General features: G+C 44.0%; 1 protein-coding gene across 3 annotated transcripts in view; it reads right to left on the bottom strand.

Moving 5' to 3' along the window:
• TEK (TEK receptor tyrosine kinase) overlaps positions 1-16,490 on the bottom strand; it is an 84,177-nt gene extending 67,687 nt beyond the window's left edge. For 2 of the 3 annotated variants that reach the window (XM_029055272.1, XM_029055274.2), the window contains exon 1: positions 16,163-16,490. In XM_029055272.1, the coding sequence (XP_028911105.1) occupies positions 16,163-16,214 (52 nt within the window). In that variant the 5' untranslated portion in view covers positions 16,215-16,490. The remainder of the gene's footprint in view (positions 1-16,162) is intronic. The other variant, XM_029055273.2, reaches the window with a different exon arrangement.
• Positions 16,491-21,122: the final 4,632 nt, after the last annotated feature.

Raw genomic sequence — 21,122 nt, 5'->3', positions numbered from 1 at the left:
CATTCCCTGCCCATAACAAGCTTACTGAGCACTGGGGTAGATAGGAGTCCCACAGAGACTCACAGTCTTGGAGGCAGAGCAGGCATTGAATCCCCATTTAAATACTGTACATACTTTTTGATTGAATCTGGAGAGTTTTATAAGAAATTCCGGTATTTTGCTTCTGACAATGGCAACTAAGACTGCTTAGAGGACCAGTAGAATCACTGCCCTCCTGGATAGGCTTTCTCTTCATGTATCTACTTTCCACTAATTAATCAATCATAATAATTGAGCTCTTACTGTGTGCAGAGCAGTGTACTAAGCATTTGGGAGCATATACAATACAACAGAGTTGGTAAACCCGTTAATCTGTCTAACCCTTCTCCAGCCTTCTAACATTCCTATCCTTTCCTGTTAATATCCCTAACTTTATCTTCTTGAATCTGTTGATATTTTCTGCCAACACTGCTTCCTGTGGTAAGTGAATTCTACTGGTTTAGCACCCACTGTATGAAACTTTTCTATTTATTTTGAATTTACCACTTTCAAGCTTCAAAGTGTATCCCTTCCTCCTTTTATTGTGAGATTAAGTGAACAACAATTCCAAGTTTTCCCTGTCCACACCCTTCATGAGTTTTCAATCTAGCCAGGCAACCACATATGGTGAATATATGGGGGGTAGGGGGAGGTGGGGGAAGAGAGAGAAATCATAGCTACAACTGGGAACAACAAAAATCAGAAAAAAATGCATAAATTGAAGAGACAAGTGCTAAGGGTGCCTGATAGCATGATTTGACCAGGGAGAGGGAATTTAGTTGGGGAGGTACTTCTTGGAGGAGGTGGCTTTTTAGGTGGGGAGGATGCACATCGGCAATCAGTGGTATTTAGTGAGTGTTTATTGTGTGCAGAACATTGTACTGAGTGCTTGGGAGAGTACAATATTACAGAGTACATAGGCCCATTCCCTACCCACATGGAATCACCAAATCCCATCAGTCCTACCTTTACAACATCTCTAAAATCCAACCTTTCCTCTCCATCCAAATTGCTACCATGTTAATCCAAGCATTGATCCTCTCTCACCTCAGCTACTGTATCAGCCTCTTTGCTGACCTCCCTGCCTCCTGTCTCACCCCACTCTAGTCCATACTTCACTTAGCAGCACAGATCATTTTTTCTAAAACATTCTTCTGCACATATCTCCCCACTCCTCAAAAACCTCCAATGGTGGCCCAGCCATCCCTGCATCTTTACCATTGACTTGAAGGCATTCAATCAGCTCTCTCCTTTACTTCTCCTTACTCTTCTCCCATTACAACCCAGCCTGCACACTTCACTCCTCTAAAGCCAGCCTATTCACCATGCCCTGATCTTGATTCTCCTACAGTCGACTCTCCCTCACACCCTCCCTCTTACCTGGAACTCCCTCCTGCTTCATACCAGAAAGCCCACCACTCACCCCATTTTCAAAGCCCTCCTAAAATCATATCTCCTCCAGGAATATTTCTGTTACTAACCTCTCATCTATCCATGCTAATTCTCCCTCCATTCTACATCACCTATGTGCTTGGGTCTGTTCCCCCTGAGCACTTTGATACTCACCTCACTCCAACCCCATGTCACTTATGTTCATATCCTTCTACTCCATTGTTTTCCCTACCTATAATTTATTTAATATATGTCTCCCCCGCTAGGTTGTAAGCTCTCTGAGGGCAGAGATCATGCCTACAAACTCATATTGTACTCTCCCAAGAGCTTAGAACAGCACTCTGCACACAGTAAATCCCCAGTTAATACCACTGATTAATGGACTGAATGTGGCCTGGAAGACTTAAGGGGAGGAGGAGTTCCATGCAGAGGGAAGGGTGCGAGTAATGGGATCAGAGATGGAGAGAGTTGAGATTAAGGTTCAGTAAGAAGGTTATTTTGGGATGAGAGAATGGTGCTAGCTGAGTGTAGCCAGTAGGACAGAAGATAAAAAGAGCTGATGGAAAGCCTTGAATCTAATGGTCCGGCAAAAGTTTGATGCAGAGAGATGAATGGGGACTGATGCATCCTGGACATGACAATAGTGGGATTGTAGGCTAGCCTGAAGAAGAGAAGAGCTGGAGGCAGGGAAATGGATGCGTAAAGAGGCTCCCATGGCAGTCACTAGATGCCGGGCCTGGGGGGAGAAGGGGGTGGGGAGGTGGGAGGGGGAGGCCAGAAATGTAATCAGGAGAGGGTGGAAAACACTGTGGAGGAAAACTCTGCAGGATCTAGAGGAAGACTGAATGTGGAAGGTGAAAGGTAAGAGGGGGGTCAAAGTAGGCACCACTCTCCCCTTAGAAGAGATATCATTCTGTAAATCTGCAGCTGTCACAGCATCTCAGTACTAGGCCCACTAGTTCAGCATGAAAAACTGTCATGGGCCTTGAGGGTGAGAGATGGGCAAAGGATATCTGGTCATTCCCTCAGAAAAGCCAGTCCCACCAAACAATCCGTCATTCCATCCAACAAAAAGCCCCATGGTTTGAAAACACTAAAGGTGGGAAGGTGGGCACAAAACACATGGCGGTTGGCACGTATAAAATAGGTTCACGAATGCAAACCTTTATTGGGCTAAATTCAGTCTCAGAATGTGAAGGAGAGAACGGATGACTGCCTTGACTCCAATGTGGCCTAAATAAATAGAGACCAGGAAGCAGACTCGTTCTGTGCATGTGAAGATCCCCTGTGTTTCCTCACAAAATCCTTTGATTCCTGTCCCTTTTCTTGCAAGGCTGATTTTGGCAGGAAACAAATTTGCTGCCTGTGCAAGTTTAGTGCGTTTGTCAAAGAAGGCTTACTTTGTCAGCTAATGCTGGGATCTTGAGTGCAAAGTTGAGTAGTTTTCCGAAGCAAAGCTTTGCAGCAAGGGACCTGATAGGTCACTGTGAATCATCTATTTAGGTGAGACATTTACCTTCCTTCACTTCCATTATCTCCAAATTGGAATTCTTTCTAGGCCCTAGCACCTAAATTTACTGGTTTGATAAACATTTGTGAGCAATGCCCAAGTTAACCCAATTTTCTTAAATGTACTTAAAGCAGAACACTAAAAATCCATGTGCTCTGGGATTAAGCAATGTGTGAATTTTCAATCGATGGCCCAAAAACTATGATCTGAGCACAACTTTAACCTCAGTAGTGTTCTGTACACCAAATGCAAGTTCTGAATGCCATCTCTTTGTGACATGTGGGAGAAGCAGCGTGGCTCAGTGGAAAGAGCACGGGCTTTGGAGTCAGGGCTCATGAGTTCGAATCCCAGCTCTGCCACTTGTCGGCTGTGTGACTGTGGGCAAGTCACTTAACTTCTCCGTGCCTCAGTTCCCTCATCTGTAAAATGGGGATTAAGACTGTGAGCCCCACGTGGGACAACCTGATTCCCCTATGTCTACCCCAGCGCTTAGAACAGTGCTCGGCACATAGTAAGCGCTTAACAAATACCAACATTATTGTATAAAACAAAGCAAGTTGGTGAATTTGTCCCCAAAGTAAATAAGTATGTATGTATCAGTCAATGGTATTGAGTGCTTACTATGTGCAGAGCACTGTACTAAGCACTAGGGAGAGTATAATACACCAGAGTTGGCAGACATGTTCCCTGCCCACCAAGAGCTTGGTCTCAGTGGGGAGACAGACGTGTGCACTTACACCTCTCTCCTGGGCTGTGGATTTTGAATGTTGCTGATTTTAGCTAAGTGAATTTTAGCTCTGATTTGCCAAGCCCTATACTCACCGCTGGGGGTGATATTGAATAGGCCTCACTGTGTACTTATTTACTACATTAATTCATTTAATACATTGCTCATGCGGTAAACTTCATGAGGTAGAACTATGGTTTTTGGTCAGGTGTCTACTGTCAAAATAGTGGAGAATCATCAGGGCATCTTGAATTCCCTGGATAATTCAGACAGAACTAGGATTGATTGTAAATTCCCTAAATTATTGTCTTAGTCCTCTCCTTCACTTTGCAGCTAAGTTGATCATTTATCCAGTTTTATTCTAGAGAATCAAGTTTTCAGATGGCATGACCCCTGTCCTGTACTGATACAGCCGTGGTCACATTTATGTCTGGTATTTTGATTTTAAACACCGATCCCCCCTGCCTCGGCTCCTGCTCAGAAACAAGACCCGTGTTTACAGGAAATCCCACGGCTCTGGGCAATGGAGGGGGGCAGGTATCCCACCCAGTGAAAAACTCAAGTTTCCGCATTTCCACAAAAACTTTTTCACACATCGCTTGCTCCAATGTGTTACATTACCTATACGTAGCATAAGTAATATAGCATATAGCCTTTGCTTTCAGGTCAGCAAAGGAGTGTCTGGAGAGGAGAAGAAAGAGAAGACAGGGCAGCTTCCCCCGACTTGCCCCCCATATTTTCACTTTTGGATTGCCACAATCCATGGAGGTGAAAGTATTTTTGAGTCCATTGAAAGGCAGTTGTTACAGTAACCAGACTTATCGTTATTATCGTTATCTTATGCCTCCTTCAAATGGAATGAACATCAAACCTTAAACTTGGACCAAAATAAGCTTATGGGTGGAGGCCATAAAGGACACTTCTCTTCCTCTTCTAGTGCAGGTACAAGTGGTACAAAAGTATTATAAATTAGTTATGTCATGGTCTTTCCTTCTAGACTGTAAGCTTATTGTAGGCAGAGAACTTCTCCTTTGTATTCTCCCAAGCACTTTAATATAGTGCTCTGCACAGAGTAAGTGCTCAATAAATACTAGTGATGATGATGAAAAGTCTCTCAATAATAATGGTTTGCTCTGGTATAGAACCTCTTAATAGAGAGGAGAAATTGTGTGGATAAATTGTTCACTTCTGGGCCACGTATGGAAGGCTTCCACTATGGTCAAAACTGCATGAGTTCCAAGCCATGCTGGAAAATTCCCAAAATGGTCAAATCCATCCAGGCCTCTCTACCTCATCTCTGTCTTTCCTCGCCTCCATTTGGACCCCACCCTGTCTCTTTCTGAGCCTTTGAACACCCCACAAAAACTTTTGAAGGGAATTTCTCCGGTGTTCCTACTGTCTGGGTGTGAAACTGGTGAACAACTGCAAATATGGATGAGTGCCAAAGAAATTTTGGCATGCTCAGTATAAATATGGAGTGTGTGTGTGTGTGTGTATAGAGCTCTCCATTTTCAAAATCGACACTACTGACGGTAAGATGCTGTCAAAAATAATAGTAACCGTAAATGCTGTTCTTTGCTCTTTTAAGTAGGTTCTTTGTTAGTTTTTGAATCATGAAATTCCAGCCATTATAATAATAATTAGAAGATGTGCTGGGGAGAGGAGGGCGAAACACTTAAAGGTTTCCCTCTAGAATTCTGGTGGGCAGAAAGCCGAGAGAAAATATAGCAGTTTATTAATCTATTAATTTATTAAGTGTATACCAAAACTGGTTAGTTTAAGAATTCATTCTCTCTCTCTCTCTCTCTCTCTCTCTCTCTCTCTCTCTCTCACACACACACACACACACACACACACACACTTCAAGTGGCAAAGTTTATTATTTATGCTGTTTCATCTAAAAAGAGTTGACAAGAAATTGTAGAGGAAGGCATACGGCACCGGCTTTTTCACTTCGTCTCTCTGCCTTCAGCCTCTCTTCCCTTGAGCCCATACTCCACATTGCTGCATGAGTCTATCTGTAATTTATTTTAGGGTCGATTTCCCCTGCTAGATTGTAAGTTCCTTGAGAGCAGGGCTCTTGTCTACAAATGCTATTATACTTTCCCAAGTGCTAACACAGTACTCAATCCACAGTAGGTACTCAGTACATACTAGTGATTAATTGATTGAAAAAACCTTCACGTGCACTTTGCAACATATTGTATCACTCCCTGTCTTCTAACTCGTCGCCCTCCAAAGTTCAATGGGAACACAGCTGGCAGAGATGAGAGAGCACAAGCAGTTTTATGCAGCCATTTTCATTAATCAGTTCCTTTGCGAGGCAGTTTGACCAGGGAACCATTTTCATCCTTACAGATACTTTTGTTTCTACCACAAAAATAGCCCTGCCTTAGCATCCATTTAATATTTCTGTCTCTTAGTCTTTTTCCCCCCACCTTTATCTGAGTGTGTGTGTGTGTGTGTGTGTGCGCGTCTCCTCACCCATGTTAAATTAGAAGCCCCCTCTGGTCAAGGACTAAGGCTGAATCAATGTCCCTGTAGCCTTCCCAAGGTTTAGTAGAGTGTTTTGCACACTGTCAGTTATTGAGCAATTGCTGTGATGGCCTTGAATCCAAGACAAGGACGCACATAACATCACGTGTATTATGCTGGACATGCAAAGTGGCATGATGGGTGATTGCTGCTTTTGCCCGATTCTAGAGTCTTTCTCTTGGGGAGTGAGGGGGTCGGGGGTGGAAATCCAGGAATTTTCCACTTTCTCCAGAGCTCTTGCATTTCTCTTCTGGGCCAGTATGAAGTCAGGTGCAATGCCTGAGCCAGTAAACTCTGTGGCAGGAGTAGCAGCGCAGGGAGGTTCAGGACCAAAAATTTAAAAATCGACATAAAAGCATCCACTATCATGTCAGAACCAGACTGAGAACCAGACTGTCCGGTACAAAACCAGACAATGACCATCCTAGCTGTGGTGGCAGAGGCATGATGGGAATGCTAAGTGATGGCTCATTCTGAGCCACAGTCCTAATTTTTTTTTACTGTGAAAAGTGAACAGTGACACCTCTACCTACACAGTCCCTCTTTGGGCTATGATGTGGTTGTCTGAGAAGTGACAGTCCCTGCACACGCTAATTGGTATGTTGCCTGTTGCCATGGGCTGAAACAGGTGGTGCTGAAGCAGAGGCATAAATGCACAAACAGATTCAAAAAAGCAGGTAAAGTTATGATGACGTTCTTTAGGCCCTGAGCTCCAAAGGAAGGTGTATTCTAGCAATGGGAGAGGGATCTGTAGCCAAAGGGAGCCAGATGGATCTGTTCTTGCCAGGCTTTAATGGGGTACTGGCGGTGCCAGTCCAGGGTAGCCCCCTGTTGGCACGATCCTGAGTGGTGCCATTAGGTGACTTCATGGGTGGATGGGAAATCTCTTGCAATCTTCAGTTAAAAATTGCCCTAGTAGATTATATGTCAAGCAGCGGTTAGATCTGTAATATGTCCAGCCCCATTAGGATTATTGCAACAGGGCCTCTCATCACCAAATGTGACTGAGCTGCTACAGCTGTTAGGTTTTCTGGCCCCATTTCCAAGTCTTCTGGCAGACTGTATGTGTGAGTGTCATTGTTGACTTTGGGTGTGAGAGGTACAAGGCTGAGGGTTTCCGCTGCTGGAAGGTCTGACAGAGTGAAGCAATCCTCCAGCTCTGTGAAGAGCTAGGGTTATGTGCTCATGAATTGTTTGTAAATTATTCTGGAGATAATTTCTACCTTGAGTCTTTAGAGGTTTTTTTTATTGTTTTTATTTTTGCTAGCCAGATCCCCTCTTGGACACGGAATGGAATGTGTTGCATGTCATGGTCCTCCACCCCCAGGCATTCTCGCAAAGCAATAATAATAATAATAATAATGATGACTGTGGCATGAATTAAACACTATGTGCCAATCCCTGTACTGAGCAATCAACCAATCATTGGTATTTATTAAGCACTTTCTATGTGCAGAGCACTGTACTAAGCACTTGGGAGAGTACAATATAACAGTGTTCGTAGACACTTTCCCTGCCCACAACAAGATTACAGTCTAGAGGAGCACCAGGGTAGATAGGAGATAATCAGGTTGGACACAGTTCCTGTTCCATATGGAGCTCAGAGTCTACGGAGGAGGGAGAACAGGTATCTAATCTCCATTTTACAGATAAGGAAACCGAAGCACAGAGAAGTTGTGACTTGCCCAAGGCCACACAGCAGGCAAGTGGCAGAGGGGGATTAGGACCCAGGTCCTCTGACTCCCAGGCCCAGAAAACCACACTGCTTCTCCATAAAGGCCTTCAAAGCAGCAGGTTTAAACAACTTTACAGAAAGTGTAGCCTTTCCCCCTGGGGGCGTGGGAGTGGGGGCTGGGGAGAAATGGCACTGTCATCAGTCTAGCAATCTGCTCTGCTCTCAGTGGTTATGCTTCTTCTTTGGCCAGTGTTGGTCTAGCATGCTCAGAGTGCTGTATATCCACATAGAAACTAGAGGTCTCAGGGCTAATTTGGGAGGAGAGGGGAGAAAGGAGGAGGAGGCTTCACGAGTGCCTAAGTGGTGGCCAGGTAATAAATTAGGAAACTGCATTAACTCTTTCAGGCTACAAGGAGAGTACAGATGAAAATTGATCAAACGAGCAGCGTCTCCCGCGCGAACACCATTCTGGTGAGTGGAAAGCCAAGCAACATCAACTTGATTGTGTCAAAGATGACCAACTACTGTTCCAGCCAGTGTTGCACCCAAGATCCCTTTGCAGTAATGGACTTGAAAAAGTAAGAGTTTGCTGGGGGTTGTTTTTACCGTATCCCTAAAACAGATTCCCTCAAAAGCAGAATGACCCCAGTTGGATGCCATGCCTTCAGTGGTTTTGGAATAACCCTATATGCAGAATCAGGATGATAGGTCATCAAGAGAATGACATACGAGCTCACTGTGGGCAGGAAATGTGTCTGTTTAGTGGTATATTGTACTTTCCCAAGTGCTTAGTATAGTGCTCTGCACATGGTAAAAGCTCAATAAATATGATTGACTGAATTAAGCTTGCTTTATTCAGCACTCGTTGAAGAATACAGGTTAGAGTATCTTGTCTTGTTTTGTTCATCCCACTTTAAAAAAATATAGAGGGGGGAAAGGGATTAAGTGTTGGAAATAAACCCTTTGAGGAAAGTTAAAGGAATCAGGGCTGTTTGACCTGGACAAGAAATAGCTGAAGGGTGACTGTATTCCCTTCAGTTAAGAGTCCTCTAGACTGTAAGTTCATTATGAGCAGGGAATGTGTCTGCTAATTCTGTTGTACTCTCCCAAGCACTTAGTACAGTGCTCTGCACATAGTAAGTGCTCACTGAATACCACTGATGAATGATTGTTGGGTTTATATGGGGATGGTGCTGACCAGTTGTTTTCCATGCCCAGTGAGGACTGAACCAGAGGAAATGATTTTCAATTAAAAGTGAGGAGATTTGGGCTGAACATGAGGATGAATTTGTTGATCATGGTGAGAAACCCCTGAAATAGAGAAGAAGCATGGCCTAGAGGATAGCACACGAGCCTGGGAGTCAGAAGGAACTGGGTTCTAATTCCTGGCTCTGCCACTCATCTGCTGCATGACTTTGGGCAACTCACTTCACTTCTCTGTACCTGTTACCTCATCTGTAAAATGGGGATTAAGACTGTGAGCCGCATGTGGGACACAGGCTGTGTTCAACCTGATTAGTTTGTATCTACCCCAGCACTTAATACAGTGCCTGGCACATAGTAAGCACTTAACAAATGCCATTAAAAAAATGGACTTGAAAAGAACGAGGTAGATCTTCTATTCTTGAAAATCTTTAAAGAAGGAAAAGGAAGCTACCTGCCCTGGGTGGCTTAGTTTTACATCTGGCTTGATGTAAGGATTGGACTAGATCATCTTTTAGGATCTCTTCCACTCACTGAGATCTGCAAAACGTGCAAAGAGTTTTAAAGTAGGTTAAAGTTGCAGTGAGGTCTAGTGGAAAGAGTACAGGCCTGGGAGTCAGAGTTCCTGGGTTCTAATCCTGCCTCTGCCACTTGCCTGCTATGTGACCTTGGGCAAATCACTTCACTTCTCAAAGCCTCAGTTTCTTCGTCTGTGAAATAGAGATTAAACCCTACTTAAACTGTGAGCCTAGTGTGCGAAAGGACTGTGTCCAACCTGATTATCTTGCAATTACCTCAGGGTTTAGTACAGTGCTTGGCACATAGTAAACACTCAACAAACATGACAACTATTATTAATTATTAATATTTTCCCTCCCATATCCCTCTTGCACCTATCCACTCAGTCCACTCACAGACATGCTTATGTCTTGGATCTCCATTGCCTCAGGTATAGAGTCAGGTCCAGGTGGCGATGGGACCTTATTCCTCTTTCTACCTCATCCCCTCCCCACAGGCAGCCAAGACTTCGAGCAGCTTTGAGCCTTCTTCTTGACCTGGTTTCAGCAGGTCTAGGATTTTTCTAAGGTGAAATTGGTCGGGACCAACTCTGTTGTATCATCCTTTCCCGAGTGCTTAGTACAGTGCTCTACACACAGTCCGTGCTCCCAAAATACCATTGATTGATTGAGGGGATGAGGAGATGAATGTGAGGTTCAGACTCCCCAGGCTTCTCCCTCCTGGGTGCTGCTCCCCTAGTCAGGAATACACAAGCACTTCAGCAGCTCCAGGCAAAACAGCATTTTACAGCCAGGCCTGCAGAGAGACCAAGTTTAAAAGGCCAAACTGTGTGTGTCTGTTCTATTTATGCTCCTTATATAGGCAAATCTGAGGCTAACACTGCCTCAGGCTCAATCCAGGGTGTGTGTGTTGGGGGGGGGGGTTGAGTGCAGAGCTACTGTGATGCAGATAGTTTCCCCTTTTAAATGACCCCCTACCCCCTCCAACCAAGCCCAGGGCCAAAAAATGGTGGATTTGGTTACCAAACATTTGTACCATAGAGGTAGGGGAGAGTGGCAGGAGGGTGTTCTTGCTGCTTGTAGGGAGTCAGGAGCTCCAGGTAGAGAAGCAGTGTTGCCTAGTGGCTAGAGCACGGGCCTGGTAGTCAGAGGACCTGGTTCTGATTCCGACTCCACCACATGTCTAGGTGACATTGGGCAAGTCTCTTAGCTTCTCTGTGCCTCAGTTACCTCATCTGTAAAATGGGGATTAATAATAATAATAATAATAACAATGGTGGTATTTGTTAAGCGCTTACTATGTGCAAAGCACTGTTCTAAGCGCTGGGGGTTACAAGGTGATCAGGTTGTCCCACGTGGGGCTCACAGTTTTAATCCCCATTTTACAGATGAGGTAACTGAGGCACAGAGAAGTGAAGTGACTTGCCCAAAGTCACACAGCTGACAAGCGGGGGAGCTGGGATTCGAACTCATGATCTCTGACTCCCAAGCCGGGGCTCTTTCCACTGAGCCACACTGCTTCTCTGATTAAGACTGTGAATCCTATGCAGGACAGCGACTGTGTCCAAACTGATTATTTTGTAACTATCCCAGCACTTACTTCAGTGTCTAGCATATAGTAAGCACTTAACAAATACCATGGGGGAAAAAAAAAAAGACCCACCCCCTCGACTTCTGCCCCTAGCAAAGAGTCAGGTTCAGCCTACCAGTACTGGACACAACCGGGCCTAGATTTAAATCTGCCCCACCCCCTCAATTTTGTAACGGAGAGGTGCTTGAAAAGGGCTGGAATGAGCGTTTACAACAGATTCCACCCTTGTTTGGGGCTTTCTTTGGGTGCCCAGCATTTCGACTGATGTGACAACGCAAAGCCCGTCGGTTGCAGATGCTGATTCCAGACACTTACTGGAGCTGGGAGCCAAGCCCAGATGCCTGAAAGTCTCCTTGAAACAAGGGTGGAGTTGATTTTGTCCCCAAAGGGGCACACCCTGCAAACATCCCCCCCACCCCCCCGCCCATTTGACGGGGTTAAATTAGTTCACTGCCTGCCCATTTCACAGGACCTAATGTCTCCCTGGCTCACAGCAATGTCAATACTGCTTTCCTGAACTCCGCCTGTTGTATCTAGAGGAAAGTGGTTGAGCATTGTCTTCCACTGCTCCCCCCAGGAAATATGATATCACCCTCTAACAAAAGCGGGAAAGCTGACAGATCTATTGAGATGGGTGTGTCTGCCACACACACCTAATGGTCGAGCCCTGTGGAAAGGTCTTAGGCAGACCGAAAGCAAACAGTGGCTCTTCAGCATTGAACCCTGTCCTCTCTACACCAGCTAGATGAATTGTGGTTCTGCGGTTTCTGCTTTTCTTCTACAAGCATACCGTCAGCTTGAGCTTTCGATTCGATCGTGTAATCATGCCAGGGGGAAAACGGAAAGAGACTAGGGTCAACAGGCCTTCCTTCCCTCTTATTACACCCACCAGATAGATCCTAAACCGAGAGAGTACGTAGCGAGCCGAATTTTTCTTCATTGGGGATTGAGCCCGGAAAAGTCTTTTCGAATTTTACAGGCACACAGTCATAGTTTATACCACAAAGCCTCTTCAGGGGAGATTTCTCTATGCTAACCAAAATCTCAGAAAAAAAGCAGCTTTCCCGGTTGGTGCTTGTGAGGGACCGTGTCATTTATTAACACTTGTTAAAGGCCACAGCCCCTGCCACCCTCAATCAGCTCCACCGTTCCTTTTGTTTTCAGGAGGGAGCCAGCTGTGTGTCCTCTTGAACAGGGAGGGAAGGGCAGCTGCCCTGACCTCCCCAAGCACTGGCCCCTCCAGCTGGGCACTGACCACGTAGGAGCTGCTGTGACGAAGAACAGCCTTCGCTCCCCAGGAATAGACAGAGACCAGCTGCCGGACGGGAGAATCCCGGCAGCTCCGCGAGGCCAGTTTCCCTTCAGGGTTTGGGTGCCCTGGCAATGCGGAGCAACGCTGAGGGGGCAGGGTGGCATTCATCAGTCCAGTTGCCAGGGAGTATGGGAATGTCTTAGCCATCCCGTGAACATCTGCTCCCCCGGGTTAGGGGAAAGAACGGGGTTGTAATGTGTGTCCGGTCTGCCCTTTGGTCAGCAAGAGCAGCTGCTACCAGCAGGCCCCTGCTCACGGACGGATGTGCTTCTTCTGGGCCCCGTCCTACCAGCTGCAAACCAGTATACACTCTTTCCATTTGGGTAGAAGTAATTGAGCCTCACTCTTTTGTTTTTCCAGCGATAGAAGTAAGTTAGGTTACAGATTTGGTACACGAAAACAAGGGGAAAAAACGGAGCCATCTGGGCTCAGGAAATCCACCATTAGAGCTAACTAGAGAAGAGTCGTAATTGCCTTGAAAAGAGCCGCTTGCTGCCCTTTCCACTCATTCAGACGGAAAAGCAGTTGGGCCTGGAGGAAGGCGGGGGAAAAATACCTTTTTATTTATCCTACTGGTCCCAAACCTCCTAAGTGAAGAACCGAATGGTAAAAAGGAATGGATGTGTGCTTGCAAGGCTGGGGTAGTTTTTTTAATGGTATTTAAGTGCTTATCATGTGTCCAATACTGTTCTAAGTGTTGGGGTAGGTACAACTTAATTAGACTGGACACAGTCCCTGTCCTACATGGGGCTCACAGTCTAAGTAGAAGGGATAACAGGTATCCCCATTTTACAGTTGAGGAAACTGAGGCACAGGGAAGTTAAGTGACCTTGCCCAACATCACACAGCAAGCAACTGGCAGATCTGGATTAGAACCCAGGTCTTTCTGACTCTCAGGCCCGTGACTGGACCACGCTGCTTCTCACATTGATAATCGCCAGTGACCCTTTGGTTCCAGGTCTGCAGCTGACCAGTGGAATTTGGTCTACCCACTATGTAATGGAAATCTGGATCTTCAGATTCATTAAAGTTGAATTCATCTTTGGGGCATCGTTGAAAGAATGAGTGTATTAACAACATTTTACTCAAAATGTCCTTGATTTAGAGCCTTAAAAAATGGGGCTTTTTGAAAGGGTTTCAGGGGATAACCCAAATACCAGCTTGTAATAAAGTAGGGAGTTGTGGCTGTTTTTGTAAAATATTCTCAAGACTGAAACACGAAGCATAAACTGTGTCTCTAGATTCTAAGTTTGCCTTTAGACTATAAGCTCATTATGGGCAGTAATTCTGTTGTATCGTACTCTCCCAAGTGTATAATACAGTGCTCTGCACATAGTAAATGCTCAACAAATACGATTGATTGATAATGCTTGGTGCTCTGTCTCGGCCCCCAATTTTAAATGGATTGTAATGAGAGCCTGAGGGAGAAATTACGCTAGGGTTAAGAAACTTAACAATGATAATATATCTTAGAACCTAGTTCCTGGCACCTTTTTTCTCTACAAGTAACAGGGACCTCAGTTTCTCCAATCAGGCCTCAATTCTAAACGTTTCATGGAAGTGGAAGTCAGTGTTGAGTCTTGCTCTTGCTTGAGCCCTAAAATTGGGCCCTTAATAGGAGTCAGTAGCCACATCAAGGTGGGAAAGAAAACCAAAACAAAAGAGTACAGTTTTATACATATCCCTTCAGAATGAGAATATCAATACAGTAGCTCTAATAGCTATACTATTATTATCAATAGTATTATGAAGAAAAAGATTCAAGTAATGATTTGAAAGTTAATTATGTGAATTGTTGCAAAATACCAGCCATCTCTGAATATTTCAGGCATCATTATCACACAGGGACCAAAAAAATGCATAACAAAACTTAATATAGCAATAACTATGATGAGTAATGGCAGTATCTTACACATTTATTAAAGTTCCAAATTAATATCCTAGTCTCTATGTGCAGATTAATTTCTTTAGTCTCTCCTCCCCTAATCTAGACTACACGCCACTCCACGTTTTCCTGAACCATCACTTGGCTCACCTGTCTTCCCCTCAAAACCTCCCACTGGCTCCCTGTGTCTCTTCAGATCAAACGCAAATTCCTCATAATCAGCTTCAAGGTTTTCCACCATCTGACCTCACCTTATCTTTCTGCTCTCTTCTCCCACTCTTCCCCAATTCTCTGTCTTTGTTCCCCCCACCCCCAAGTCAACCGTCTAGCTGTACCGTGCTCTTGAATCTCCCGCCTCTGTACCTTCGTTCATGCCGTTCCCCCCAGGCTTGGCCCTCCCTCCCTTCCCACATCAGTCCAACCATGGTTCTTCCCATGATCAAATCCCTCCTAAAAATTCCACCTCCTCCAACAAACTTTTCCCGATTAATTTCCCAGCCCCGTGAGTCATATCATCCTTTCAGCTAATTCTAACACTAATGTACCTACTTTCACCCTCTTTAGCACTCTTGTGAATGCAAGTATTTATTTTGACTACTCTAGTTGTAAATATTTTTATGTTTGCTTCCCTCTTAGAGTGTAAGCTCCTTGTGGACAGGAAACGCACCACTCTGTTATTCTGTGCTTTCCAAAAGCCTAGTACAAAGCACTCAACCAAGTGGGAGCTCAGTAAAGGCTGTTACTACTACTAATAGACTACTTGCTAAAAAAATAACCCGGTTTAAAATCCTAGTTCTCTTTTCCACTCATTTTGAATTTTACCCAAAATCCTAAAAGAATCTGGTTGAGAGCATGCTCAATAGGATCAGTTCATTCTTCATTGTCTCTCACATTTTTTTCCCCTTATGACAGAATGTCCTGTATCTGTCTAGTCAAGTGGCTGCACTTTATGACTCCCAATAATGATCTTTTCAAAAACAAATCAAGAGTCATTGCCAGTGCTGGTTACCCATACATTTATGTGTGATTATTCAATCTGGTCACACTTGGATTTTCCCCTCCTTCTTTGGCTGCACAGGCAAATGGAAGTGGAGAACTGATCAGATTTCCTAGTGAATTATTTAGTGTGAACAACCAGGATAATCCAAGCCACAAAAACCCCTTTCTTCATAAGCAGACATCTTTGGTCAGACCTCTATTTAATAGCCTCCACTCTCCTGGGTAGAAAGCCCATGCCTTGCAAGGGTTATGCACTGAAGAAAAGGCACCAATTAAAATTTTTTAACTCTCTCATTCACATACTTTGGTCAATCAGAGGAAATAAACCAAAATTGCTTCACAGTTAATCAATCCTTTCATTCAATCTTAAAGGTCAATCTTAATGCTATCATGAACAGCAATCCCTTTGTATATATTACTGCAGCTTTCGCTTACTAAGCATGCCAATTTTGTTTTAACTAAGAGCACTTACAGAGAAATAATCTGCAACACCTCTCAAATCTTTTTTTCTATCATTATTATTATTAGTTGCCCCCATGCAAAGGAATAAAACATATAGGAATCAAATCCACAGATTCTACGCTAACTCTTGGAGTCACCTGGGAAAAACAACTCCAGCGGAAAATTAACTAGTGCAACCATGGATTTACACTTCAGTGTCCATCTGTGTTTCTGTTCAATTTAAAAGAAAAACAGGCTCCGTTTTCAAACACCTGGAGTTGAATGAGTGGAGAACGATCAATCAAAATGTTCTAAAGGAGAGATGTGGGTCCTTAGGAACTAAAGCCAAAGCTTACCTGAAATCATGAGGCTGAAACCATAGAGCACTAAATGGGCTAAAAAGTCCATGCTTTCCCAAATCTATCCATCCAGTTTCCACAGCAATGCATGAGTTCCCAAGGATCCTTTACCGAGGTAGAACTATGTGGCTTTCCACTCGCATGATCCAGCTAGTCTTGTTTACAAGTTAGAGGCAAGAAAGTGCAGCACTAGAGCAAGCTGTAACAGTCAGTCTCATTTCTGTCTGAGCAGGGGGAGTTTAAGTTCCTTTTTCCTGTTTCCTTTGTAGATTAGGATGGGAAAGGCTGGATCTTAAAGGCATTCTGTGTCAGCAGAGCTGGGAGGCACTGCAAGCCCTGTCCATCTCTCAATATATCAAAACACTTATCTACTGTTGCTCCCGGGGAAAGGATTGCTTTTAGAGAACCAGTAACGGGTCACGGTCATCATGGTTAGGAACAATAGGGGCATCCTCCAGGAGGCGGGACACTGAGAATAACAAGCCCTCCACCTATGTATGGTATGTGATTGCTGTCATCCATTCTCCAACTTGTAACTGCTCCCCTGGGGTAATCATGTTGGCTTTTGCTCATTGGCCAAGGGGCTTTTAGGGTGTGGCAGACATGATGCTTTTGTTTTCTCTCTTTGGTCCACATGGTTTTAATTGGAAAAGAAGTTTTCCACGATGAGACCGTGCAATCGTAGAGGTAATAATTGCTGTTGGAGTACATATTTTAGGTAGCTGTTTAAATTTGTTTCCAAGCAGAGTCAGCCTTCAAACATGTTTTTTATCAGCTTGCAAATTCTTCATCGTCCTTTTCCACACTTGTTCAAGTCGTAGCGATAGTCATCGATGGCCAGGAAACATAAGCTCAGATATTAGATTTCCATTAAGGTCTATTCACATAGCTTAATTTCTTTTGGTTCTGAATCTGTGGGGCTCAACTAATTTACAAGGTAGTACTTTTGCTGTTGATTGCCACTGGCCTCAGCAACTTCCAGAGAAAATACTATATTGTGAAATAAACTTAGATGACAATAGAAGCCGGAAGATTAAAAAAACATGAGGGCAAGAAGATCCAGAGAACAATCCATTGGCAAATTCAGCACAATTAAATATGGGAAATAAAAAACAAAGCAGAGATTATTGTCTCCGACTGTTTCTAAAATTTAGAATGGTATCGCCATGACAGAAAAGGCCATGAGGTATTATGATGGACCAATGATCTTTAATGTCTTAGAAACCTATATATTTCACCTAGACCGACACACACACATACAAACACACACATTTACCAGGATGAGTCAAGAGTCTCTGTGAATTTTACTGAAGAGAAATCCATGCATACAGATACCAATAGATTTCAAATATTTTCTGATATTAGAGCATTGGTTAAGGGTGCTTTTAGGGTCGTTACAGTCATCTTTGGGTCAGAATTCACTTATGCCACTTTCAGCATTTGCTGTAACATTGTTACTGAGAATGAGGCAGCTTTATTCTCTGTAGTATAGGTTAGGAACACGTATACCTGCACTACCTGCCTCCTGGGTAGCCGCCGGCATCTGCAGGTAGGTGAGTTGTGTCTGGATGTGGGACCAAGTGTGGGGAAATTGGATGGTACCACAGCTGCCACCATCGGGATGCCCGGGGGAACTAAGATCCAGAACTCTTCCAAGGCCTGACCTGAGGGCACCTAGGCCTTTCTCCTTGTAACCCACTCTCCTTCCCCATCCCTTCCCTACCCTTTCCAGCCTGAGACCTGACCAGAGACACTCTGCTACGAGGGGCAGATAGCAGGACAGGCAGAAAGGAACATAGGCAGAGACTCTCCTGCTGTAGAGGTTTGTTCCTTGCACAGGTAATGGATGCAGACCGCCTACCTGGATTCCTCCCTGCATGCTCCAAAAAATCTCTTCATTTATTCAGTCGTATTTATTGAGCACTTACTAAACGCTTGGAATGTACAATTCAGCAACAGTGACAATCCCTTCCCAATAATGGGCTCACAGTTTAAAAAGAGGAGACAGCAAAACAAAACTTGGCCAGACCCATAGTAAGTACTTAATAGAAACCATTACACTACAATATTCAGAGTGCCAAGATGAAGTCACTGAATAAATCAGAATAAATCAATGAGTGTCCAATTGTATATGCATATAGATGTAAGAGCTGAGGGGTGTAAATACATAGGGGTGACTGAGGATGGTTGTTGGGTTGAGTAGACGTGGCACCTCCCCGCCCACACCCGGCCCATCTGTCCATGCCCTAAGATTGGCTTAGTCTTCAGCCAGTGTCAAGGGTTTGGACTTACTCAAAAATGTACCCTGATAGATCCAGGCATTTGATGGAACTAGATCCCTGGAACTTCCCTAGACCAGACCTGAACTCTTAGGTTAACCTGGGCACTGACCTGGTTTTTCCAGAATCCTTCTGCAAGAAAATGGAGTCGATCAGCACTCCCAGGCTATCCTGGAGTAGAATGGATCCTCCAGGTCTCCCCCTCCCACATGTTTCAGTTTTTATGGTCATGCTACCCAAGATCCCTTTTCTCTTTGGTTTTTCCAACCGAATATATACTATCTTTTTTTGGGGGTGGGGGCATGGGGGAGGGGAGTCAATGCAACTGAGGAAGTGCTTATTTGAGTTTATGATTAAATTACATTTGTTAAGCACTTATTATGTTCCAGGTACTGTACTAAGCCCATTTGTCGATACAATCAGGTTGGACACAGTTCATGTTCCACATGGGCCTCACAGTTCTTAATCCCCATTATACAGATGAGGTAATTGAGGCACGGAGAAGTGAAGTGGCTTGCCCAAGATCACACAGCAGACATATATGGCAAAGCTGGGATTAGCACCCAGGTCCTTCTGACTCCCAGGCTCATGCTCTATCCACTACACCATGCTGCTTTTCAGCTACTTCACACTACTTCAATCCTTTCTTCTCTTTGAGGGTTTGCCAAGAGATTTGATGGCTGGAATGTAAATACCTCCATTCTTCCTACTGAGGGATTGACAGGATTTCACCCTAATTCCAGGACTTGTTCAAGCTAAAGGCTCACTTCACCCTTGTTGTCAAAGACAGTCATCCACTCACGTGGTTTCAGTTAGCACTTCTTGGCAGAAGATTCCAAAATCCATCGTGCCAGCCTTGTCCTCTCCTGCTTTACAAATCTCACATTTCCTCCCGTCTCCGGGTCATCTCATGGATGATACACTGGCATCTTAAACTGTGTTTGTCCAAAATAGACTCCTCATCTTTCCTCCTAAACCACCTCATCTGCCTACCTTTTCCCATCTCTGATGACATCACCACCGTCATCCCTGTTCCAGAAACTCACAACCTTAGCATCGTCTCTGATGCACCTCTGTCTTTCATGCCATACATTCAGTAGTTTCTAAATCCTGTCCATTCTCCCTGTTCAGGATTTCACATAAATACCCCTTCCCCTCCACCCGAATGGCCACCATCCTGCTCTGAGTCCTTGTCATCTTCTGGTTAGATTAATATGACAGTCTCCCCCATAGGCTCCAACCTCTCCTCTCTTCAATCTATTCTTTATTCTATTCTCTTCTATTCTATATTCACCTGTAAAACCAACCAGTCAGTCAATCATTTGTATTTATCGAGCATTTACGCTGTGCACAGCACTGTACTTGGGAATCTACAAGAGAGTTAGTAGACAGGATTCCTGCCCTCAAGGAGTTTACAATCTAGTAGGGGAAACACGCATCAAAATAAGTGGCAGAATAAATTACAAATAGAAAGTTTTTCCAAATGCATCGCTATCCCGCCTCAGAAACCTTCAAGAGCTATCCATTTAACCTCCCTTTTAAACAAAAAAACTCCACCAGCTGTCGCCTTCTTACCTTTCCACTATCATCTCCCTTTACACTTCAGCTGACACGTTTTGCTCCTCCCAAGTCAACCTTCTAACTTCTCTCACTCATTCCCCTCTCCTGTACTTATCCCACTGCCCACACCTTTCCCCTGTGTGGCACTTCCCTTTCCCTCAAATCTAAACCATGTCTTTTCTCTCTTTCAAAATCCTCCTAAGAAGCCACTTCTTGCAAGAGGCATTCCTTGATGAAGCCCCACTTGCCTGATCACATGATCTTATGAGTTGTCTTAGCACTCAGTGTATCTGCTTATATTGTAATTGTCTGGCTTTGTTCTGTATTGTCTGCATATGTATTCTTACTCTTTTATCCTTTGTCTGCTTAGTAATTTGTGTCTGCTTTTCTCCCTAGTCAGATTGTAAATCCCTCCAGGCCAGGGATCATATTTTTACTTCCGTGGTACTCGTTGTGGGCAGGGAATAGTCTACTAACTCTGTTGAATTGTACTCTCCGAAGTGCTCAGTGCACTTCTCTGTGCTCAAAAATTGCCATTGATAGGATGGGTCCGAGTGCTTACTACTGTCCTCTGCACACAGTAGGCACTCAATAAATGATGAAGAGCAGTCGAAGAGAGCCTAATCCAATTTTCTAGTAGAAAATTGCTTGTGTTTCCTACATCTCTCCTCCTGACTTTTTCCCTGGTTTGCAGAAGTCGCTCTGATTGAGGACATTTTCAGTTTCATTTAGGCTTAAAATTTGCTTTTTTAATTTAGCCATTTTCTTAGGGCAAACCTCTTTGAAAATATAAATGTGAACATTTCTTAGCCGGGTAATTACAAATACTTGTAATTGTTGTAATCTTAAATGCAGAACGTATGAGGTAATCAAAAAATGGAAGTAACAGGAAGCTTAGCAGCCTGATCTCATTGTCTAGGTGAACAAAAGCAAGCCAATGGGATGAGTATAATGAATTATAACTGACTTAGCTTTTCATTTAACACAGTTAAAATAAATGTTGTTTAGAAGTCTGTTGGCTTTCCATTTTTCTCCTAATAATTTTTTTTCAAGTTTGGTTCATGTTTTTTCACTGATGGTATCTTTTTCATTACCCTTGTTATGTAGGACCACTCCTA

The sequence above is a fragment of the Ornithorhynchus anatinus genome, chromosome X5, assembly GCF_004115215.2.
Source record: "Ornithorhynchus anatinus isolate Pmale09 chromosome X5, mOrnAna1.pri.v4, whole genome shotgun sequence".
In the NCBI taxonomy this organism is placed as follows: domain Eukaryota; kingdom Metazoa; phylum Chordata; class Mammalia; order Monotremata; family Ornithorhynchidae; genus Ornithorhynchus; species Ornithorhynchus anatinus.
Note: the sequence above shows the minus strand (reverse complement) of the source record. Positions and strands in the feature narration are given on the sequence as shown.